Below are 21,513 nucleotides of genomic sequence, written 5' to 3'. Positions count from 1 at the left end.
GAGCGCGGGCTGCCACCCGTGAGCCCTGCTGAGGAGTCACAGCACCAAGAAGGAAGGGCGCCTTTTGCTCGCTCGCACAAAGACAGATGGACCAGCCCCGGCCCTGCCCACAGGACCCTCCGATCCAGGCATTTAAACTACTTTTTGCTTCCTGATTGTGTCGTGATTTTCCCTTTGTGTTTTCCCTCTATTAAGAATGTTCTTTCCCTCCCTCATTCATTCATTCTTTCGCTTATTCAAACATAATTCTTAGTGCCCGCCATGGGTCAGGTACTGTTCTAGGAGATGGGAACACGCTAGGAGCGCTTCTAATCTAGGGGACAAGCTGAGTATGAATGAAAGAAGTACACAGATATGTTGTTCTGACACTTTCTTTGAAGGTAAACTCAGGGGACCATGAGATTACATGTTGGGAGCTGGGACTTACCTGCTCTGGGACGCAGGCGGCTGTGGTAAGGTCGTCACAGAAATGCTAAGGCTTCCCTTAGGATGTACATGACTTTTACACTGAGATGTGAGGAATAAGCAGGAATTAACCAGGCAAAGCGGGCAGAGGAGGAGAGCGGCCCCCCTTGCAGCAATCCCGCTGTGATTAGCAGCTTGCCCATGAGTTTTTGGGGTAGAAGAGGTAAGTCTGGAACCCAGAGGAGAACACAACAAAGGGAGTGGGAAGTGGGGGAGGGGCCCCAAGCAGGGTACTGGGGAGCAGTGAGAGGCTCTGCAGCGGGAGGGGACCCAGAACCACAGCCAGTGGCCGGCGGCTAGAGGCTGCGAAGACCCGTGGGAATTCTCACAGCAACCTGCTGAGGAGCTTTTGAAAACAGCAATGTTCAATATTTAATTCTAAACTGTGCTTCTGTGGTTTAAAGGTCTCCCCTCCCCAAACCTTCAGTATAATTGGTTCCACACAAATGTGGTTTGGGAGAAAATCGGGGGAGAGGGCTGAGTTCCCAGGAAGCCGTGTGAGGCGACACGGAGGAGGTCAAAGGGTCGTGGGCACGAGTTTGGAGGCAGCAGCAACAGCAGTTAGTCATAGAATCAGCTGTACTTAAACTTCAAAAAACTAAAATTTTATTTGTATGTAATTATGATGATTTATTAGTATAAGTGATGGTCCAAGGCAGCATTAAAGAGGACCCGATGAGACCAGGGGCCGCCGAGACAGGGAGATAGATTAAGGAAGGGACATCTCACCTGTGTCAGGCAAGAGGACGGGGCTGTGGTTCCCCTCCAGCCACCTGAGACTTGGTGTGTCAACCCCAGCTGAGGGGAGAGTCCCTGCCACCAGCAGGCTCCCTAAGTTGCAACCCAGCCAGCCACAGAGCACAGCCTGCATGACCTTGGAGAATTACTAATTCAGCATTTATGAAGCACCTGCTCCTGTCCGGGTACAAAGTCACTTGGGACATCGCCCTTGATTCCTGCCCCTTGGAGGACTCAGTCTAGCCAGGAGATTAACATCACAGTCGGTGATCAGAGCTGCCACAGAAACAAGTCCAGACGTCGTGGGAGCAGGAGCGGGACCTTGACCCAGTTTGGGGCATCAGGCAGCCTCTTGGAGGAGGAACAGCTAAGCAGGGTCGTGGTGTTTTGCAGGGTCCTGGCAGGTCAAGGGAGAGGGAGGGGCACAGGTGCAGCTGTGGCAGCTCCTCGGCTGCCTGCGCTGACCTTCTGCAGGGCTTACAATGAAGCACAGAGCAGCCTGTCTCAGTCCCTGCTCTTTTCAACGAGTCATGTCTCTCCAACTGGACTCCCAGCTCCTCAGGTCAGGGAACCTGGCACATGTTTGGAGGAAGAGACAGACTTGAGTAGTGCCAATGAGAGTCCCTTATCCCAGTGCTCTCTGCCCAAACACATCTGTCACCCTGCTAACATTCCTCCTCTGGATCTGATGGCCACCATGTGGAGACACCGATGGAAGCCTGAAGTCCTTCAGGTAGATGCCTGCTAGAAGTAGTTGACTGGGGATTAGGAATGAGGGGTATAGAGGAAGGAGTAAAAGGGGAGAGGGAGGGATATGGGTGAACAAAGATGCACATGAATTTCTGCAACTTGCTTGCTATTCCTTTTCTTGTATCATCCACTTTTTAATCTCAAGATACACGTTGAGGCAATGGTCCTGAGCAGACTCACCAAGAAGGTGAAACAGCAATTTTGAGGTAGGACTGTAAGGCGATGTAATGGGAAGAGAGCTGGAGTCAGGACACCAGTGTGAATCCTGCTGTGCGGCCCTGGGCAGACCCAGTGCCCTCTCTGGGCCTCCGTTTCACCGCCGGTCAAGTGCACAGGCTGGATGAGGGGCTCTGCAGATGCTCTTGCAGTCTCAGCCTCTGTGGTCCCCCGTTTGGACAGCAAAGTGAGAGGAAAGCCTGGTCTGTGGCTGGCCGGACTGGGGCTGTGTTTCATCTGTCTCAGCTGAAGCCAAGTCTGTGGAGTCACGCAAAGTAACCCCAGAGGAAGACATTGATGGCCAGCAGGAGGACAGCATTGACGTTGCAGACGCTTCTCCAGAGTGGCTCCTCCTCGATGCTGGTCAGCTTCTGCTCCAGCGCGGCCTCCTCTGCTGGGCTCAGGGCTCGCTGCGGGGCCCCGGACAGCCCGCACAACCAGCCCCAGAGCTGCTTTCCCCAGGATCTGCGTGGGGCTGAGAGACAAAAATCAGAAGGAGGAGGGAAGTAGGAGGGGAAGGGCAAAGCAAGGTAGAAAAGGAGAGTGATGAGGGAGCAGGGGAGGGAGAGAGATGGTGAGAAGCCAAAGAAAGGGAGGAGGTGCACAAGAAAGAAGGGGAATGTAGGACAGGTGGCATAGTCCTGTCTCTCAGCTACCGCCTGGGTACTGAGCTGGGCCTCCCTACCTTGAGCTCTGAGCCTGCCCACAGCATCCAGGCAGTCATGGAGCAGAAGCGTCTCCATGGTGCAGGTGAGGAGTGTGTGTAACGCTGCTCATCCCCACTCAGATGGCACGCCACCAAGAGGACGCAGTGGGGAGCACTGTCCCCCCCCCAGGAGGGAGGCAGCAGCAGAGCAAGGCAGACTCTGGTCTACCTACACCCTGGGACAGGCACTGGGCTGGAAGCCGCATTCCGGGGCCAGCCCCGCCATTGCCCTCGCCTGGCTGAGGCCAAGTGCAAATCACTCAAGTTTGCGCTACAGGGTCTTCCCCTCCCAAATAAGTCAATGGAGCACGTCCTGTTCTGCAGGCTGTTTTGTTCATCAAACCCAAATGCAGATTCGACAGCACTTTACAAAGTTACAGAGCTGGAGCTGTGGGGAGAGGTTCTGGGAAAGGTGCAGGAGACTGCAAGGCGGAAGCAGATCCCCAGCGTGGAGAAGGGGCTTACCCTGAGGTTAAAAAGGAGTGCAATTCATTAAAAACTAAGTTGAAAAGGACTAATAAAGAAAATAACTATTTTAAAAGTTGTTTTTGGATTTATCAGTTAGTATATTAAAAGAAAATTCAAATAAAAATCTTTTCACTGAGATTGAATACAACCCAGGGGAAGCGTTTCGTTATCTTAATGGCTTTGGAACCTGGCGCGTGGTGAGTTCAAGGCGACTATCCCGAGACTCACCCCAGGGGCCCTCTGGCCTGGCTCCCTCACTGTGCAGAGGTGGGAAAAGGCTCAGAGAGAGGGAGGGTGGCTCAAGACCACACAGCCGCAAGAGCCGCGGGAAGAGCAGGAAGATGACTTCAGGTCTTCGGTTGCACTAGGCTTTCTCTCTCTGTACGCGGTTCCCTCAGTCTCTTTTGAGTCCCTTAGGCAGTTACTGGTGAGCAGTGACTCAATAAATGTAAACCTATCTACAACCTGGGATGTATATACTTCTTTTGGATCTACCCTGCTATTCTTAAATTCATTTTTAGCTTCCTTTTGGTAGGACTCAAAAGCATGCTGCCACTTTGCTTTTTATCCAAGGATTCATCTGCCTGTGGCCTTTTGAGGGACGGGTGCTCCTTCCCCATTCCCGCTGTTCCCCGTGACAGGGAAGGGGCACTTGCATGTTATGGCTCTTGCCTCTCTGTCCCTGCCCTTTCTGTCCTTCTAGTGGCTGGGAGGGATTTCTCTCATTGAACTTGGCTGACTCAGTGCCTCCCATGTCCTTGTTGGGAGCACGCCCCCCATAGGGAGCAGTCGTTTCTCTGATTCTCCAGAGACAGTCTCTGCCCTTGACGTGGGGGCCACCAGGAAGGGCTGCCCATGACCCTGTATGTCTGTCTGGTCCTGAGGCTCAGCCGTGGAGAGTACAAGCTGTGTCCTCCCTGCTTCAGCTTGGGGGCTCCCTTTGCAGCTCCTTCCCTTTCACTTCCCTCTCTCTTCCCTCTCTCTTCGTAGCTGCCTCACATGCAAAGACCTGTGCACTCAGATTGCTTCTTCCACGCCATTAAGTTTTTGTAGGGACCAGGGCCTGGTCCTTGTGATAATGGGATGAGAAGCAGTTTTGAGGTCCCAGCATCTGGTGTATGGACCACAGTGCTCAAAAAAAAGAGGTAAGGAGTTACATTTTGCAAAGCAAAATTGGGGCCACTGATTAGACTAAGGCTGGTGACTTTGACCTTATTGGTGATTTCTGAAGTGAGCTCTGGGACCTTAATAAAAGATTATATTCCCCATTATGGATAGCTTTTTGTTTCTTGTTTTTATAGTGGACGACTGGCTTTTCCCTGTGCAAAGTGGTCAAGAAGTTTGGAGTCTTAGATGTTGGTGGAGCTCATATTCTGGAGCTTATGATGTTATTACCTCTAGGCAAGTGGCTGTTTCTCAGGAGTCAGGGTGCTAAGTAAAGGTGAGGGGCTCAAGAAGGGTCGGAGGCGTCTCTGGCCTCAGAGAAAGCACAGGGCTCCTAGCACCTGGCAAAAAAATGTGGAGCTGAGTGGCGTAGCTGCCAGTGTGCGGGCCCAATAACCAGTGCTTGGATAACCTCACCTGAGGTTTAAACTTACTGGAGTTATTAGGGGTTTGGCCTCCTCGAGGCTGGACATGGAGCTAAGACACTCTCTGAGGCCCTGCTGGAGCTCTGGCCGGCCCGCTGGGACGGTAGGGCTCCGCTGGGGCCCTGGGGCTCCTTACATTTTTAACTCACAAGGGCAAGAGAAATTGATCTGGGGCTTTAAATTGCAAACTGACTTACCATTTTTAACATTAATCTGCCCTTGGGAATTTTATACTTTGGGATGTCTGTATGATGTCATTACATCAGAACATCTTAACGTTGCTATTTAATCACATACAGGAAAGTTACAGCTGCATCATATCTGAAACAGCTACCTTATGTCTATGTCAACTTTAGATACCATGTGGCCTCGGAGAACATTTAATTCATATACTGTTCTAACACATTTAAGAACCTCCAGGAGGCCACATTCATGCGACCTCCGAGCAGCTCTGGCAGGGTCTGCTAGGAAGGGTGGTGGCTCTGGAGGAACCTCAGGAGCACAGACAGCACCACATGGACCCTCCTGCTCACTTCCTGGGAAGGATGACCTGGCTTTTGTGTAACTCTAAGCAGATCATGAAGCCCAGTGGGATATAAATAATATAATGTGGCAGGCGGGGAGGGGAGCTGTTTGTCATAGCTGATGTTTCCTTCCATGTGGATGGAGCTCAATTAGTGTGAGACCCTTTGATTGTCTGCCTTAGGAGAGGGAAGGGGCTTCCCCATTGGTGGATCTGAGGAGGATGAAGAGGCCATGCTTGGCTCAGTCCCTCCCTCCTCCTCCTTGGCAGTGCAGTGCTCACGCGGGTAGGCGGCTGACCGGTCCCTCTATCTAACGCTGGGGTTCAGGACTAGGAGGTGCACCTCCCCGTGGATATAATGCACATCTTTCCACCTACGCTTTACCAGTAATAAGGGCACTATTTTGGCTCCCCTCTGCCTTATCCTCTTATTCCTCAGTTTCACAGCCATGTGGGAAGGAGAAGAATATGTTTTGGGCTTCTACGAAGACTCTATCCACAATGACCCCCAAATGCGGTCTTTGGGGAGCTCCGCCCCAGGGTCTGTCCCCGTCGGTCCCCGGTGATCCGCACCGCAGCACACGCTCAGCCTACCTCCGTGCTGCTCCGGGCACCGGCTGGGGTTCTCCGCTCCTCTGCCTCCCGCAGGGGGCCCCCCAGGTGCCATCTCTGCTTTCCCTGGTGCGTCCTCATGGGCTTCCTTCTCCAGCTCAGAGCGGGGATGGTTCCGTGTCCACCATGTCAGGCGAGCGAGCTGGAGGGAAAGAAACAAACGCTGTCTCGCTCACTGATCTCTAGAGGGAAGTCGTGCTGTAGAGAAAGAGGGGCCCATCATGGGAGGCCGTCAGAGCTGTGAGGGGTGTTAATACTGATTCCCACTCAATGTTTCAGGGACCGGCTTCTGGTATGGGCTCTATTATGGGCCCCTCCCCAACCTCAACAAGTCCTAACCCTCAGTACTTCAGAATGTGACTGTTCTTGGAGACAGGGTCTTTAAAGAGATAATGTATGTTAAATGAGGTGTTTAGAGTAGTCCTAATCCAATATAACTGGTGTCACTATAAGAAGTGGAGGTCAGGGAAGACTGTTGAAGACAGTGAGAAGGAGGCCACCTACGAGCCCAGATGAGAGACCACACAGGAAACTATCCTGTAACACCCTGACCTCAGACTTCCAGCCTCCAGAACTGTGGGAAGATAGCCTCCTGCTGTGTAAGCACCTCAGTCTGTGGTAGCTTGTTATGGCGGCCGGAGCAAACGAGTGCTCTTTTACTCTAAAGAAAGAAACGTTTCAAAACACTGGGCCACATGGCCAAGGACCGGTAAGTTGCCAGCATGGGAGAGGCGAGGACTCCCAGTTAAGATCCTACTCTTGTTCCTCATAATCAACACTCTGGCGCCCGGGGGCACTGCCTCTCCTCTGTGCCCAGGCTGCCCTTTGAGGCTGGTCCTTCTGCACCTTCTCTTGGTGGAGCAACTGTTTATGGGGGTGCCTGTTCCCCTCCCCATCCTCTGTGGGCAGTTGCTGGCAGAGACCTCATCTTTGTAACCCCAGCACAGGGCCTGGTACATAGTAGGTGCTCACTGAATGATCCTCCAATTGAACAAATTACTCTGAAGTTGGCAATTAATAACCCAATGAGGTCCCCTCCCCAGGACATCCGTGTGGCAACGGGCTAGACCACAACTCAATGGAGCGAAACTCATGGTGAGACTCCAGGCCTGGGACGAGGGGGCATTCTGGGCGCCCCTCAGCCTGAGCGGGCCACTTGCCTTTTCCTCAGGGATGGGGGTTGTACAGAAGCTGACAGTGACGATGACAATGGCAGTGAGCCCGCAGAGGACGAGGGCGAAGTACAGGTAGTGGAAGTCCTTGAGCACGGTGGGCCTCCGGTCCGCCTCCCCGCAGGCTGGGGTGGGGTACGAGAACTCCAGGATCATGCGCACAAGCCCCACCAGCAGGCCAAACATGAGCCCCCAGAAGGCTCCCTGTGGAGAGAGGGCAGACCAGGCGGGGATGAGATCCAGGCGGGAGGCCCTAGGAAGCCAAAAGCCACTCTGCCTTCAAATCTCTACCTCTCCCCCCACCCCAACAGTTGGTTACAGTGTTTGCAACTCTGTGGGAGTGAATTCCCCACTAATGCTCAGGCTTTGTCTTAACTTAAAGGCAGGCAGAGTGGGGTATGGGAAATAACACGGACTCCAGAGTCAGACAGACCGGGATTTGGGCCCTGGCTCCATTCCAGAGTAACTGATGCAATGATCCAACCTCACTGACTCAGGCTTTTCTTCTGTGCCCTGATAGGGAAAATGCGTAAGTATGAAGTAGAGGTGTTTAATATTCAACCAGAATGGAATATGATCTTATATAAGCAGGGAACACCAGGATCCCCGTTCCCAACTTTCTGTTACGATACATCAGTAATCAGTGGAGACATCTCCCTTTTGCTGCTTCTATTTTCCCTGTCTTTTGCCTTTTTTTTTAAATAAAAGAAAAGCCTGGCATCTTTCATGTCTTCTTTATAGCACTGTTCAACCCTAACCCATGCCTGTTCCCTGTATGTAACAGTCAGATGACTTGTATTTTTTTAAATTGAGATGCTAATCCCAATTTTGAAAATTCTGGAATGAGCAGAAACATCCAGAGTTCAGTGTAGTTTTGCTGTGGCCGTGATTACCAGCGGGGAGATGGGACCTCTGCGAACAGCAGGCATCGGTGGACACCTTGCTTCGAAGTCCGTTGGGAGAGAGGTTCCTATGCTCTCCTGTGCAATGACCTTGAGCTCTCCCATGGTTCCTCTGGAGTTCTGTCCATGATGTCTCTTACCTCCTGATGGATAGCTAGCAGATTGGGGCTTTTTCTAGACTGTTCTGGGGAGTAACAAAGGTTACAGTCGTCCTATCTTGAGCTCTACCCAGGATCCTGTTAGATTTCAGTGCAGTTTCATGAATGACATGTGTAACTGCCTTTGTAAGTTCACACTTTATTTTTATTTCAGCACCATCATTGCGGTTTTTTGTTTGTTTGTTTGTTTGTTTTGCCTACATATAAAACCTTACAGTGTCAGAGATGAATCAGATCCTAGGGACCTCCTAGTCTGTCTGGAGTTTTCACACCCTGTTCCTCATCTCTGAAATACTCTTCCCCCTCCTATTAATACTTTGTGTCTCAGCTCAGATATTGCTTCTTCTAGGAAGCCTTCCCTGACTTCTTCCTAGGCATCCCATAAATCAGGTGCTCCTGATCTCTACTCTCCTAGCAGCTGTTCTTCTTTCTTTTTATTGCTCATTGAATTATCATTCCTCCTGACTGGCCCAGAGATGGCAGACCAATGTGAACCTTGTAAACCAGGCATCACAGCATCTTCATAATAAGATGGATGAATGTATGTTGAGTTGATGAGTGACTCTAGACCTGATGCTATGGATGGGGAAAAGGACAGCCAGTTTGCCAAGATCCCGAAAAGAGACCAATTATGGCCAGACCAGCTCTCCCGACCCTGTGGTGACCTGCCGTACTCACAGGCTCTGTGACCCTCTTGCAGAAGATGGCCAGCAGGAACAGGGCAGTGATAGGCGGGGCCAGGAAGCTGGTGACAGACTGGATGTAGTCGAAGAGCTGGCCGCTGTTGGAGCTTTGGATGATGGGGATCCAGAGGATGCTGATGACGACCAGGAACACCACAAACACTCTGCCAGGAGGGCACAGGGTGCTGTGAGGAGCACTCAGCATGGCAGGGCAAGGGGTGGGGTGCAGGGGATGCTTGGGAACCGGGGAGAGGGAGTGGAAGTGTGGTCGCTGAATCAGAGAGTGTCAGGGGACTGGAATCCCAATGCTAAGATGCCAGAAATTTAAACTCTTAAAATCCAAGAACATCAGAATTCTAGAATCTAAGAGACCAAGGATTTTGAATCAGATGCATTCGAGGTCAGAGAGCCCACCTGCTCTTCAGAAGGGAATCCATACCTCTCACTCCCACCACCCACCTCAGTAAAGGACCTCTAGTCTTTGTTTGGGATGCCTTTCCTTCTCTTTTTCCCCAAATCTTGTGCAGGGCAGCCCCCTTCTCCAGGATGGCTCCAGGTGCCCGGGACCCCCCTTCTCTAGGCTCCTCCAGCTCTAAGCCTCTCTCCCTTACATTGCCATTTAGCTCAGAGAAGAGAATGAGCCTTCATATCCTAACTCCCCCCTCAACGGATCCTGGCTTAGGCCCTGGTCCCCAAAATGCTTTCTATATATGATTTTGCAGGTGTGCGATCAGGATGATGAAAAACGTTTCTTGGATGTGCTGGATGCAATAATGCCTTTAGCCAGCAGATGGCACCCAAACTCCACTGGTTGATGAAATAGTGTCCGCCCCTTGACAGTTCAGTGTGCAAGTATCAAAGGACAAACTCTTTTAGAAATGTCTCTGCACACCTGTCCTCCCCTTTCCTTTCCCTCCCATTTTCTCGCAGGCCCCACTAAAACAGCAGCTACCCAAGCGCCTCCCTCCTGCTTATCCTCACCCCTCTGCACAACCATCTCTGTCCTGTGTTTCAATCCTTTCAGTCACTGTGCATGGGGCCGAGTGCACCTATGAGCAGGCAGTGGGTATCTATTAGGCAGCCATAGGCAGAAGGCATCATGGCAGAAGGAACAGTGCACACAAAGGCGGGGAGATGGAAAAAAGCAAGTTCTCTAAACTCAATTACCATGTACCCAGAGGGGAGCATGAATACTTTAGTCCAGAAACCTGAGTTACAGAACCTTAAATTACAAAGCAAAGATTTCAGAAAGGGCCCTTAACCTTATGTAAATTACAAAAACCCCCAGCCTAAGGGAGAAAAAGAAAAATTAGCCACCAACTTATACTCTGGAAAACGTGGTACTTACAAAGTAAAATTCTAATTCTTTAGCCTGGTGGTTAAGGCTCTGCATCCTTTGGAGACAAACTTCCTATAAACATCTTCAATGCATGTCCCTCACTGTATGGCCTCTGTCTCTACCTTTCTCACTAAACCCTGCACACCTTCAGCGCATAGCCGTATAAGTCGACCCTGTGTCTGCAGCACAAAGGTATGATGCAAGGTTGACCTCAGAGTGAGACTGAGGGAGTAAGTTAATAGCCTTCTGTTATCCTGGGGTAACAGATGGCGTGAAAGACAGTGGGTGAGTGGCTTGCTAACTTCTGCCCACTTATACAGTTCACTTTTCACTGCTCAAGTGCTTTGTCAGCTGCTCTCATTTACCCTGTTGATCAATTTCCAAAGAAAGCAGAACAGACAGGGAAGAGAGATTTTTCTCCTTATCCTGGAGGGGGAGGAGCAGTGCAGAGCTTGGGAGGAACTTACCTGAGGTTTTTTTAGGAAGGTGGCCCTAGACCAGCACCTCTGCCTGCCAGGCCAGGGCCCAGACCCAGTCATGTCTCCCCAGGGCAACCCAGGCAGGGAGGAAGCAGGAGAGGGGTCTGCCTACAGGGAGGGGTGCCCCGAGGAGGGCGGGCTAGCACACCTGCCCACCACCATCAGCTCCTGCTCCGTTGCCTTCCTGCGGAAGCGCTGCCACACGTCAATGGCGAACAAAGTGCTGCTGCTGTTGAAGATGGAGGTGAGCGAGCTCATGAGGGCGGCCATGATCACGGCGATCATCAGGCCCCGCAGACCTGGGGAGGGACGAGGTCTCGATGGACAACTGGCAGGCTGCTTAGGCTCCGCCAGCGGCCACGGAGGCTGCAGCACCCAGCAGGATCGTGAGTCTGGGGCAGAACTGGGATGGGGAAGATGCTGGATGAGGTTCTCACCCTGTGCAGGTAGGGAATGGAGGACTGGCCGCCCAGTTCTGACCATGCTCTGCCCTCCTTGCTCGGCAGCCCTGGGTGAGACGTCTGCCCTCCCTGAGCCTCAGTTTCCTCAGCTACACCATTAAGGGCTGTGAGACTAGTTGACCTTTAAGGCTCTCTGCGGTCCTGATATCTTAGTCTGGGTTTCAGAATTTGTAGACACTTGGTTAGTGGGTCATTGGTGGTGGGGAGGATGATTGTTAATAATTAAGTGTTTTCAGTGTTTTCCTTTTTCATCGATATTCGTGCCAGGCAAAGCCCTGGCGGCAGGGGGCGGGGGAGCCTAGATTTGTTTCCTGGTTCTGCAAGTCTGTAACTAGCTGTGTGACCTTTGAACTGAGTCCTTCCTTTGGGGGATGAGTTTTTCTCCTGTCGCGAGAGAGGACGCGCGGGCCCCACGGACCCCTGAAGTCTCTGGCTGTGACGACCAAGCCTCTGGCAGAATGACTGCTCACCCCGGGTGGCGGGAGGTCGGTGGGGAGTCCCAACCAGCCCCACCTCAATCCTTCTCCTGCCTCTAGTCCAGATCTTTCTTTTTTTAATTTTAAAAAAATTATTGATTGATTTTAGAGAGAGAGAGGCAGGGAGAGAGGAAACACTGATTTGTTATTCCACCTATTCGTGCATTCATTGGTGGATTCTCACATGTGCCCAGACTGGTGATCGAACATGCAACCTTAGTGTGTCTGGACGGCACTCCCACCGACTGAGCCACCCAGCCAGGGCCCCAGCCCAAATCTTTAACCGCCTCCTGCTTGTCTCCCTGGAAGACTAAAAAGTGTCCCAAACCCAGGCCGCCGTCTTCCTCCGGGGCCTTCTCTTTCCTTTTTTTGGTTAACAATGCCTTTCTAGTCTCCATAGCAGAGTCCTCAGGGGTATCGCAACCCCCCTCAGCTCCCCTCCCCCACCTCCCCCCATTGGCTGCTCTGTAGCTGAGCCTCCCCTCCCCCATCTCCACTGTATTTCTTCAATTCATTTCCTATTCTACTGGGACGGGGTGGGGATAACTCCACTCATCGACTTCAAACCTGCCTTTCTACATCCTCAATCTCAATAGCATTGTAAACCCAAGACCTGGAGTTCTCTTTGGATCCCTCTGTCTTTCTTGTCCCTCAAATGTAATTGTCATCAAGTCCTGCCAATTCTACCTCATTAGTACCTTTGAAACCTCTTTTCTCCATCTCTAAAGACACTGACCTGGTTCGAGCCACCATCAAACACCCCCCACCCCGCCCCGACCCCTGCAAATCCCTTGTTAACTCACCTGCCTGCCTGCCCCTAAGCGGAGCCCTCCAGGCAGAGGGATCCTTCTGAAACTCAAACCGGATCACGCACCCTGGCCTCAAACCCCCAGCGCCCCACCGTGGCCCTCAGAGCAAAGGCTACACCCCAGAACCAGGTGCGGCCACCACGCCTTCTCCGCCATGGTTGTTCTCGGTCCTCCTGCATGTGAGCCCACACCCTGGGCCTCTTGTGCTCTCCCAGCCCTGGGCTTCTGCACGGGCAGCCCCTCCTCCCTGCGTGACACTTCCCACACCCTCCAGCTTTGTCTGCCTCAGATGCTCCTCAGGGCGCAGCTCCATTTCCTGTCCTCTGAGGAACCGTCCCCAGCAGTCCCCCAGCGTGGGCCCGGTGCCTCCTTCGGGCTCCCTCCGCCCCACTGTGTCCCCACACTGGTCACGTAATTTGGAGGCCTCTGCCAGCCTGAGAACCCGGAGACGGCCCGCAGCCAGCGAGCAGGGGCCTGCCCTCTCCCTGTGTCTGCAGGGCCAGGGCGCAGAGCAGTGCTCTGCAGACGCCTGTGAAAGCGTGCGTGTGAGTGTGAGTTTGAGTGCTGGGGGTGGGGGGGAGGTGAAAGTTTTATTGTTTTGTTCCCTCTTCCCACCCACGGCCACCTTTAATGGAACTCTTCCTGGACAGTGGGATTGGGGGCGGCTGGGAGGTAGGAGTGGCAGGTGGCGTGGGGGACACAGGACTCACCAACGGGCATGAGAGCTATGACCAGCTTGGGGTAGGCGATGTTGGAACATCCCACGCGGGCCCCACAGATTCTCTGGCAGATGTCGGGGTCCACGCAGCCCACCTCATCTGCAGAAGAAGTGGTGGCAGTTAGAGCCGAGTCGTCCTCTCCCTTCTCGGGTTGGCCCAGTATTTGCTTTCCGACCCCGTGGGGAAGTGCTCACTGCTGACTCTGGCAGGGCCAGAGGGTCATGGGCCAGGCAGCTGTCTGGGTGCCATGGTTTAGCTCTCTACCATATGGTACATTTCTCTACCATATCCTACCCACCAGGCTGATAAACTTGTTTGAGTTTTAGGCCGTATCTCCTGATAAAAGGTAAGTATCCTTGGAAGGCACCAAGAATGCCTTAACTGCTCTTTCCCTTATAAAGGGAAAGTTGGATTTTTAAAAAAAATTTTATTTATTGATTTTAGAAAGAGAAGAAGAGACAGAGAGGGAGAGAAACATCAACCCACTAGCTGATGCATTCATTGGTTGATTTTGGTACATGCCCTGATCTGGATTGAACCCACAACTTCGGTGTGTGGGGACGATACTCTAACCATCTGAGCTACCGGGTCAGGGCCAAAGTAGGATTTTGAAGTGACATTCAGTACATTTGTTTGACATAGCACTGGATGTTCTTCATAAAAGCGGTACCACCCTTGCCTGCCCTAGTCCCACAGTGCCAGGAGGGAGCCCAGCTCTCACCTGGGTACAGGGCGCGGCTGATCATGCCGGGCATGACGATGAAGAACATGGGCAGGATCTTCAGGTAGCCCCCCAGCACGGAGCCTCCCTTGGCGTGGGACAGGCTCTTGGCGGAGAGAGACCTCTGCACAATGACCTGCAAAGGCGCGGGTGGAGGCGAGGCGCTGGGGCCGGGCCAGGCTCCGCCCAGCCGCGGGGAGCTCTGGCGCAGCACCCCCCCCCCCCCGTGCCCTGCAGCGGTCCCAGAGAAGCACCCACCTTCTGTGCATCCAGATGCCCAGTTTTCCCACAGGGAGCCCCCACCCCCGTGTGTGGTGGGCGGGGCCAAGCCTGGGCAGGGGCATCACCTGGTCCGTGCACCAGCACCAGGTGGCCAGTACCGTGAGCCCGAAAATGAGGCCTGGCCAAGGGATGTCCCCGCTCACAGGGTCCCGGAGCATGTGGAAGGCATCGGGCCGGGGCAGGTGGCAGGTGGTGTTGGGGACTGTGGCGTTAGGGATGGCCTGCCTGTACCGCTGCTCCAGCCCTGGGTACCAGCCCACCTCCTTAAAGCCTGTGGGGAGAGACAGCAGTGAGTAAAACAGCCCCAAGTCCCCGCTGGGCCTGCCATGTGCCCCCGCCCGCCACCGGCACCCGTTCCCACATCGAGTCCCTGGGTTCAGAACTGGCATGGGACATGGAAATGCAGGAGGGACGTGGGGCTCCCTGGTTTGGCATGCAGAGAATCTGCACCCGGCCTGGAGTGGGGTATGGCTCTGTGCTCGGGGAAGTTCTGGTCAAACCACAGAGATGACAACCAAAGGCAGACGAGAGAGGAACTTGGGGGCAAAGCTGGGGTGTGCGCCCCTCTCTTCCTTACCCAGGAACATGAGGACCAGCGCTCCCCCCACCATGATGACCGTCTGCAGAGCGTCTGTGTAGATCACAGCCGTCAGGCCCCCTGGGGACCCAAGGAGAGGGCTCGTCAGTCAGCACCAATACGGGTTCCTCTCTGGGTGCCCGCCCTCTGCGTGGCCACCCTGGGGAGACCAGAGAAGACACGGAGCCCTCTTAGCAGCTGGACTCCGGCTGCCTGCCTTTCCCTGCGCTGCGTGCTCACCTGCAGGGTGGAGGCTGGTCACACAGGCACTCAGGCCCTGCTCTTTCCACCCAGCAGCTTCTGCCTGCAGCTGCCCGGCTGCCTGGCCCTAACTTTCTGTTTCGAATCCCAGGTCTGTTCCTTTGTGAGCTGTAAGCTCCACCAGGAGCACCCCTACCTCCACTCGAACGCCCACTTAAATTCCCCATCCTCTCGGGCCCTCTGAGCCACCAGCAAGTCTGCCCTGGGCCTGCGTAGGATGTCCAGGCCTGCGTAGGTGTCCTGGAGGAGGCAGAGGAAGGCCGGTGTGTGGCTTTTGTCTGAAACAGCCCACAGGGACTGTATTCTGGATGACAGTCCCCTAATCATTACCCTGCTTCCTGTTATAGTAGGTCTTTCTTAGGGTCTCTCCTTCCTGTCTTTCTCGGGCTGGCTCTGTTTCCTCCTGCTTCTGCCCTTTATGTCTCCCCTTTCTCCACTATATTGTATCTCTCAATCTTTTCCTCTGTGTTTTTCTTTGATCCCATGTCTGTCTCCACCTTTGACTCTTCCTTTTTTCTCCTTCTCCCTGAAGGGCAGTTTTCTCCCTGCCCCTCCCTTCAGACGTCTCTCTCCTGCAGCCCTTCCCTCTGTGTCTCCTCCGCGGGAAGAGGCTTCCCTCTCCCCGCTCCCTGTCCCTCGTCTCTGCTCTTGGCGCCTGTACCCCAATGTGGCCTGCCCTTGGCCCTACCTGCGATGGTGTAAACGGCCGTCACCACCAGCAAGATGGCCGTGGAGAGGTAAAGGTTCCAGCCCAAGGCCATCTGGATGAAGAGGGCTCCAGAGAAGATGTCAGTCTGCAGAGACCCGGACCAGGAGGTCACCCGGTGTGGCCACCAGGGTGCGTCCCCTCCCCGCTCAGCAATACCAGCTGCTGACAGCCCTCAACACAGGACAAGGACGAGCCTTAAGTGCCCTGCTGAGGAGGAAGGGCTTGATCTTGCAGATGCTGAGCCGCCGTGAGACTTTAAAGCAGAGGAGGGGCCCGTGTAACTTTGAGACCGGGAGCAGTGAGACCCGGCAGCACCGATAGGAGAGCCCTTGGCTGAGAAGGGTGCGGTGAGGGGCGAAGTGTACGACTGAGGAAGTGAAGCAGGGGGCTGGGGTCCGAGAAGAAGAGACCCCTTGGGAGGAGACGAGGGTCCGAGAGGGTCCCCGGCAGAGCCCACTCAGCCGCCAGATGGGCCCGGGGCTGACCTGACGGGGCAGGGGCCCCGGTGCAGATGAGCACAGGTTCAGCGTACGCCACATGTTTGGGTTTATTAGAGGAGGTGGGGTCGCATCCTTTGCCTAAGCTGACTTTGGCTGCTTACAAGCACCTGTGGAACAAGATGCAGTATCATTGTACCCAACCCTGGACCTGGCAACTGAAGGGTCCAGTTCCCTTCTGTGCGTGCTTGCCAACCCCAGCCCTTGACCGCTTTATGAACCTGTTACAGGACTGCAGTGAGGCAAAGGGCAGGGGACCTGGACTGGCCATCGGACCCCAACTTTAGTTTTGGTCTGAGAGCTGGCCCTCTGGGCATGTCATGTGACACAGGTTTACTTTCTAAGTTTAGGTCCATAGAGAAAGAATAAGGACCTTTTTAACTGAAGCATTGTAGGCAATTAATGCATGGCACTGAGTGAAGAATCAATTGATGGAAAGATGGGTGAACAAATGAATGAATTCTAGATGATGAGGTATTTGGAAGGAGAGACTGTCCTTCGCTCAGCAAACATTGCTCATCCGTCTCTGATTGCCCGCTTCTGAGGGAGAGCATGCATTGAAGGTCCATGGATTCATCCTTCCTTTCCCCATCCTTCCTTCTACCTACCCACCCTTCCCCATACCCAGCATTTTCAGGGAGACAGGACAGCCACACTGGCGTGGGCCCTCACCGAAATCTTGGTGAAGATGTAGAGGATGAGAGACAGCACAGACATGTACACCTGGATCCTCTGGCCCCCGAACCGCTTCTTCAGGTACTGCGGCATTGTGACCACGCCAGCTGCGATGTACACGGGGACGAAGACCCAGCCGAGGGCCAGGAGCAGCCAGGTTGCCTAGGACAGGGGGGAGAAAAGGGTGTCCGTGTCCTGGATGTATATGGAGGGGTGGCCGCCTACGGAGAGGTCATGCAGAGGACAGCTCTGAGCAGGGAGGTAAGGGACCTGGGACCTGACCCCAGTCCTGTGTGACCTCTGACAGTCCCTCTATCTCCTCCAGACCTTGGTTTCTTCCTTCATAAAATGGGTTCTCCATTCACCATTCAGCCTCCCCAAAGGAACCCCATGTCTGAGGTTCCTCTCAGAGCTAAGGCCAGCAGTGGGGTGGGGTGGGTTCAGAGCCCCGGTATCCCTGAGATGCCTCCAGGCCAGCTTTCTTACATTCCATTCGAAGCCACCCACAGCGAGGCCTCCGGCAGCCCCTGTCCCAGCCAGGCCGATGAACAAGCCGCTGCCTACGTTGCTGGACATTAGCGATGCTCCGATCTGCAAGGCACAAGGGGTCAGTTTTAATCTGAATCAATCTGGAATCAGGACCATGAGCTTCAGGAGCTGAGACGAGGCGGGGAGAGCAGGGCCAGGACTTGGGAAATCTGAGAGAGGAGGGAGGAGAGAAAGCGGGGGAACAAAGAGAAAGAGGGGTTGGGACTGACATTTATTGGGTGCCTACTATGTACCAGGCACTGTGCCAGGCATTTTATGTGCGCTAATACACTTCATGTCCATGTCCACAAAGATTTGAGGGTATGAATATTAATTGTGCCAATTCACAAAGAAAAGAATTAATGTTAGGAAAAATAATGACACTGGTTGCGGGCCACCCAGTGAGGGACTAGCCACGTGGGAAAGAAGGAAAGTTATGGGGAACCGGGTCCCCGGGGGGTGGTGGGGTGAGCCGTGATCAGGCCACAGATCCAAGGGCCCCTGGGGAGTAGAAAGTTGAACAGATAAGGGAAGAAACAAGTGCGGTGGCCCGATGGGAGACGGGACACAAAGGTCTCAGGTTCAACTCCTTGAGGTTGTTGGGGGTTTCACGTGTAGGGTTTCCCTCATTTAACTGCTCTTCAGTATTAAGTTCATGTGTCACCTTCCCGAGAAAATCTTTGCTAACCCTACTTGCACTGTCTGCAGATTGGAGGCTTCCCGCAAGTGCTCATACACCCCTCTGCCCCCCACTAGCTCAGCAGGGAGCCTGTTGTTTACAAGCCTATCTGCTCAGCTCAGCTTCTTTGGAGCAAGAACATTCTGGGTCATCTCTCTAGGTCCAGGCTGTGGCCCGTTAGAAGGCTCCCTGTGAACGCTTGCCTGAGGTGTCTAATAATAAGATCGCTCAGGTGGCTGGTGCAGGTGGACTAGAGAGAATGAGCCCAGAGCCAGGAGACCCATATGGTCCAGGTGGGAGAAGCTAAGCAAGGACTTGGATGAGGGGGAGGGGAGGAAGGAAGGTAACTCACCGGCCACCAGCTCATGGACCTCCCTGCCAGGAAATAGCCACCAATGGTTCCTCGGCTCGCATGAATGGACGACTGGAAAGGACGTGACCAGAGGTGAGGTTTTTCTCGAGATTCCCCCAACCCTTGCCCTCACCTCTGTTCCTTGGCCCAGGAAATATGGGGGTGCAGAGGGTGAGAACTGAGGCAGGGGGGTTCACCATCTTTACTGTATGCATCCTTGGGGGTCACCTCCTCTCTCTCAGCCCCACTCTTGTCTCCCAGAGCCAGTTGGCAAAACAAAGGGACTAATGGAGGTGCTACAAGGCCTCCACGTTGGCGCGGTGCTGTGCAGGCACGGGATTATTGCTGTGTGCAATGTCGTCCCTTCCCCCTCCTTCCTTCCATCTGAGCTGGTTTCGGGAGAGGGGCTGGTACCTCATTCTCAGATGTCCAGTAGCCGCAAGGAGACCAACCTGCCCCCTCCTCCCCGCAGGACTCCTCACTGGGGGCTGCGCGTCTTCCAGTGGGTCTTTGGGCCCCGGGCAGAGACAGGAGTCTGGGGGCCTCTCCTGCCCAAGCCTGAAGTCAGGCCGCACCGCTTAGGCCCATCCGGGACCCTGGAACCAACCCCACTCTAGCACCAGTAGGGGGCCAGCTAGTGGCCTGTTTGGGGGACTCGCTCTGAAGAAGGAGAGTGGGGAACAAAAGAACTTTGTAGATGCGGGGATAAGGACAGGGCAATGAGGAGTGAAGGATAAACTCAAAGCCATTATTAAGATGCTGAAGCCAATGGGTCTCTGACTGGTTCTGGAGACAGGAGAAAGGAACGCTTAGAGGAGAGGGAGGAAAAGGGGAAATTTCAAGAAGTGTCTCTTCCCCAGGGAAAAGTAGTCAGTTACTCAGTGGGCAGAGATCAGTCTGTGGGGGCCTGGTGCTTGTTAAACCTTTCCTTGAACTTCCCAGTGTCATCTCTAGTCTTCAGGGAGGCCTGATGAGCAGAAAGAGTTAATTCCATAGATGAAGAAACTGAGGCCCAAAGATGGAGAGCAACTTGTCCAGTTACCCAAGACGCGGGTGCTTCTCCCAGGAGCCAGGGGACACCTCTTTGTCTCCTCCTCTCGCCAGCTCTGGGAGCAGGACTGTTCATTTTACAGATGAGGAAACTGAGGCCCAGGGAAGGTTCCTCCCTTGCCACAGCCCAGTAAGGGACCAGCTGGGACTCCAGTTACCGTCTGCCTTACAGCAGAGTCTAAAGGTGCTGGCACTTCTTTCTAATAGTTCCGTGATAATAGCAGCCGCTTACTGCTGCCAGCTAAGTGCCAGGCACCATGCCAGATGCTTAAATGGGTCATGTCACTGAGTGGTCATGACCACACTACAGTGTGCTCCTAATCTCGTTGTCCAGATGAAAAAACTGAGGCTTTAAGAAGCTTTGCATGTTCCCAGCGCCACGTGGCTCTAGCTGTTGGGGCTGAGATCTGAACTCAGGGCTTGTTGACCTCAAAGCCTGGCCCCACCCACGGCACCGAGGCTTCGGTGGTGGACAGCGGAAGACAGGAGGACCTTGGGATCCTCCTGGCTCCCTCCCTGTGAGCACAGGAGCCCCAGCCCCTTTAGAAAGCACTGCTCCTTGCCAGGACGCTCACTGCTGGGTGGTGGGGTGGGCCGGGAGCCAAGCATCTGCAGAGCTGGGGGTCTCTGCTTGGTGAAGAAGGAAGGAATGGAGCTCACAGTGGCTGGGACGGGTGGGGCCAAAGGCAGTGGATGCCTAGAGACAGGGAGCTCAGAGGCGGAGGCGGGGCTCAGGCCTGGTCTGCTCGGGCTGCTCTGTGACCTCAGGCAAGTCACACCCTTCAAGGCTTCAGTCCCCACCCCCCCAGCTTTGAAAGGAGGACTTGGTGAGGGTAGTTCCTGAAGGCCCTTCCACCCCCTCTGCTGTGCTTCCCTGACCCTCCCTGCTGTGCCGACCTGCCCCCAGCTCCAGGACCAGCTGGAGATGGGAGTGTGACTCTGCTCTGCCCCCGCCCACCCCACCTCCAGCCCTAGCCTCTGGAAGTACTTACCCAGACCCCCACGCCAATGACAAAGACAAAGTAGACGACCAGGACCCCGATGTCGTAGGCATGCAGGCTGACTCCGGGGCTCACAGCTGAGCGTGGAGCTGTCGCCGTCCTGACCCCATTTCCTGAAGCTCCAGGCCCCATCCCTGCCAGCCCCTTGCTTGCCCGGGAGAGTCGCTCACTACCAGGCTGGACTTTGAGGCGCTCCTGGCTTCATTCCTTTCCTTTAATGATTAAACAGCCCCAAGTGGCATTAGCTGCTGAGAAAGCTCTGGGCCCTAAGGGCAGGTAAAGGCCTGGCCACCCTTTTCCCCGGACTGCCACCCTCATTATCTGCAGGACTGTCTCCCTGTCCCTGCCCCCACTACACACACACACACACACGCGCACAGGCACACGTACACTCTCATGCACCTGGGAGAGGTAGAGGAAGGGGAGGAGGAGCAGGAGGAAAGGAGCAGAGTGGAATCCTGCAGCTGAGAAGAACTTCAGAAGTCAAGGTGTTCAAACTCTTGCTTGAGTGGAGGGGAAACTGAGGCCCAGGGAAGAAAGGGTCACACAGGAAAGTAAAGGCAGAGCTGGGCCTTGATTCAGGAAAATGCATAGTCGCTTCTGTGCATTCTCCTCTGCCCAATGGGAGGAGACTGAAGAGGAGGGAGCCTGCTCTTACCCTTGCGAAGCATCCACCCCTCACATGCTCCTGCCTCCAGTCCACCAGGCGCCATCGTCCCATTTTTTTTACAGCACAGGAGACTGAAGCCCGGGAAGAGACATGTTTATTTGAAGCCAGGGAGTGGGGCCGGATGTCCTATCTTCTCGGTCACACGCCTGTGCTGGGCTACCACAAATGAGCGCTCCTGGGAAGAACACAGAGCACCCTGGGTCCGGGGAAGACGATCTGCTGGGCGACCCAGGTGGCTGCTTTCTA

The 21,513-nt window shown here is 54.2% G+C and overlaps 1 protein-coding gene across 1 annotated transcript; it reads right to left on the bottom strand.

Annotated features, from left to right (window-relative positions):
• Positions 1–2,435: 2,435 nt before the first annotated feature.
• On the bottom strand, positions 2,436–21,310 carry SLC5A9 (solute carrier family 5 member 9). The gene is made up of 15 exons (XM_054571916.1): positions 21,256–21,310; positions 20,589–20,779; positions 18,547–18,618; positions 17,474–17,578; positions 16,985–17,149; positions 15,795–15,900; positions 14,846–14,926; positions 14,334–14,539; positions 13,987–14,122; positions 13,257–13,364; positions 10,949–11,099; positions 8,978–9,146; positions 7,228–7,443; positions 6,050–6,209; positions 2,436–2,644 (listed from the first exon to the last, which is right to left on the bottom strand). The coding sequence occupies exons 1-15, from the start codon at positions 21,308–21,310 to the stop codon at positions 2,436–2,438; spliced, it is 2,130 nt and encodes a 709-aa protein (XP_054427891.1).
• Between the last annotated feature and the right edge of the window lie 203 nt (positions 21,311–21,513).

Source organism: Pteronotus mesoamericanus, unplaced genomic scaffold (assembly GCF_021234165.1).
Source record: "Pteronotus mesoamericanus isolate MK-2021 breed Mesoamerican mustached bat unplaced genomic scaffold, CSHL_Meso_final contig_105, whole genome shotgun sequence".
NCBI lineage: Eukaryota > Metazoa > Chordata > Mammalia > Chiroptera > Mormoopidae > Pteronotus > Pteronotus mesoamericanus.
The sequence above is the reverse complement of the archived record's forward strand: the minus strand, read 5'-3'. Positions and strand labels throughout refer to the sequence as shown.

Bases quoted from the DNA above. Each gene is read 5' to 3' on its own strand.
- SLC5A9 (XM_054571916.1), bottom strand. From the start codon at position 21,310: ATGGCGCCTGGTGGACTGGAGGCAGGAGCATGTGAGGGGTGGATGCTT. The intron at 17,150-17,473 runs GTAAGAAAGCTG...CCCCTGTCCTAG, and splicing joins TGGGTGGCTTCGAATGGAAT to GCAACCTGGCTGCTCCTGGC. The intron at 15,901-16,984 runs GTGAGGGCCCAC...GGGTCTCTGCAG, and splicing joins ACATCTTCACCAAGATTTCG to ACTGACATCTTCTCTGGAGC.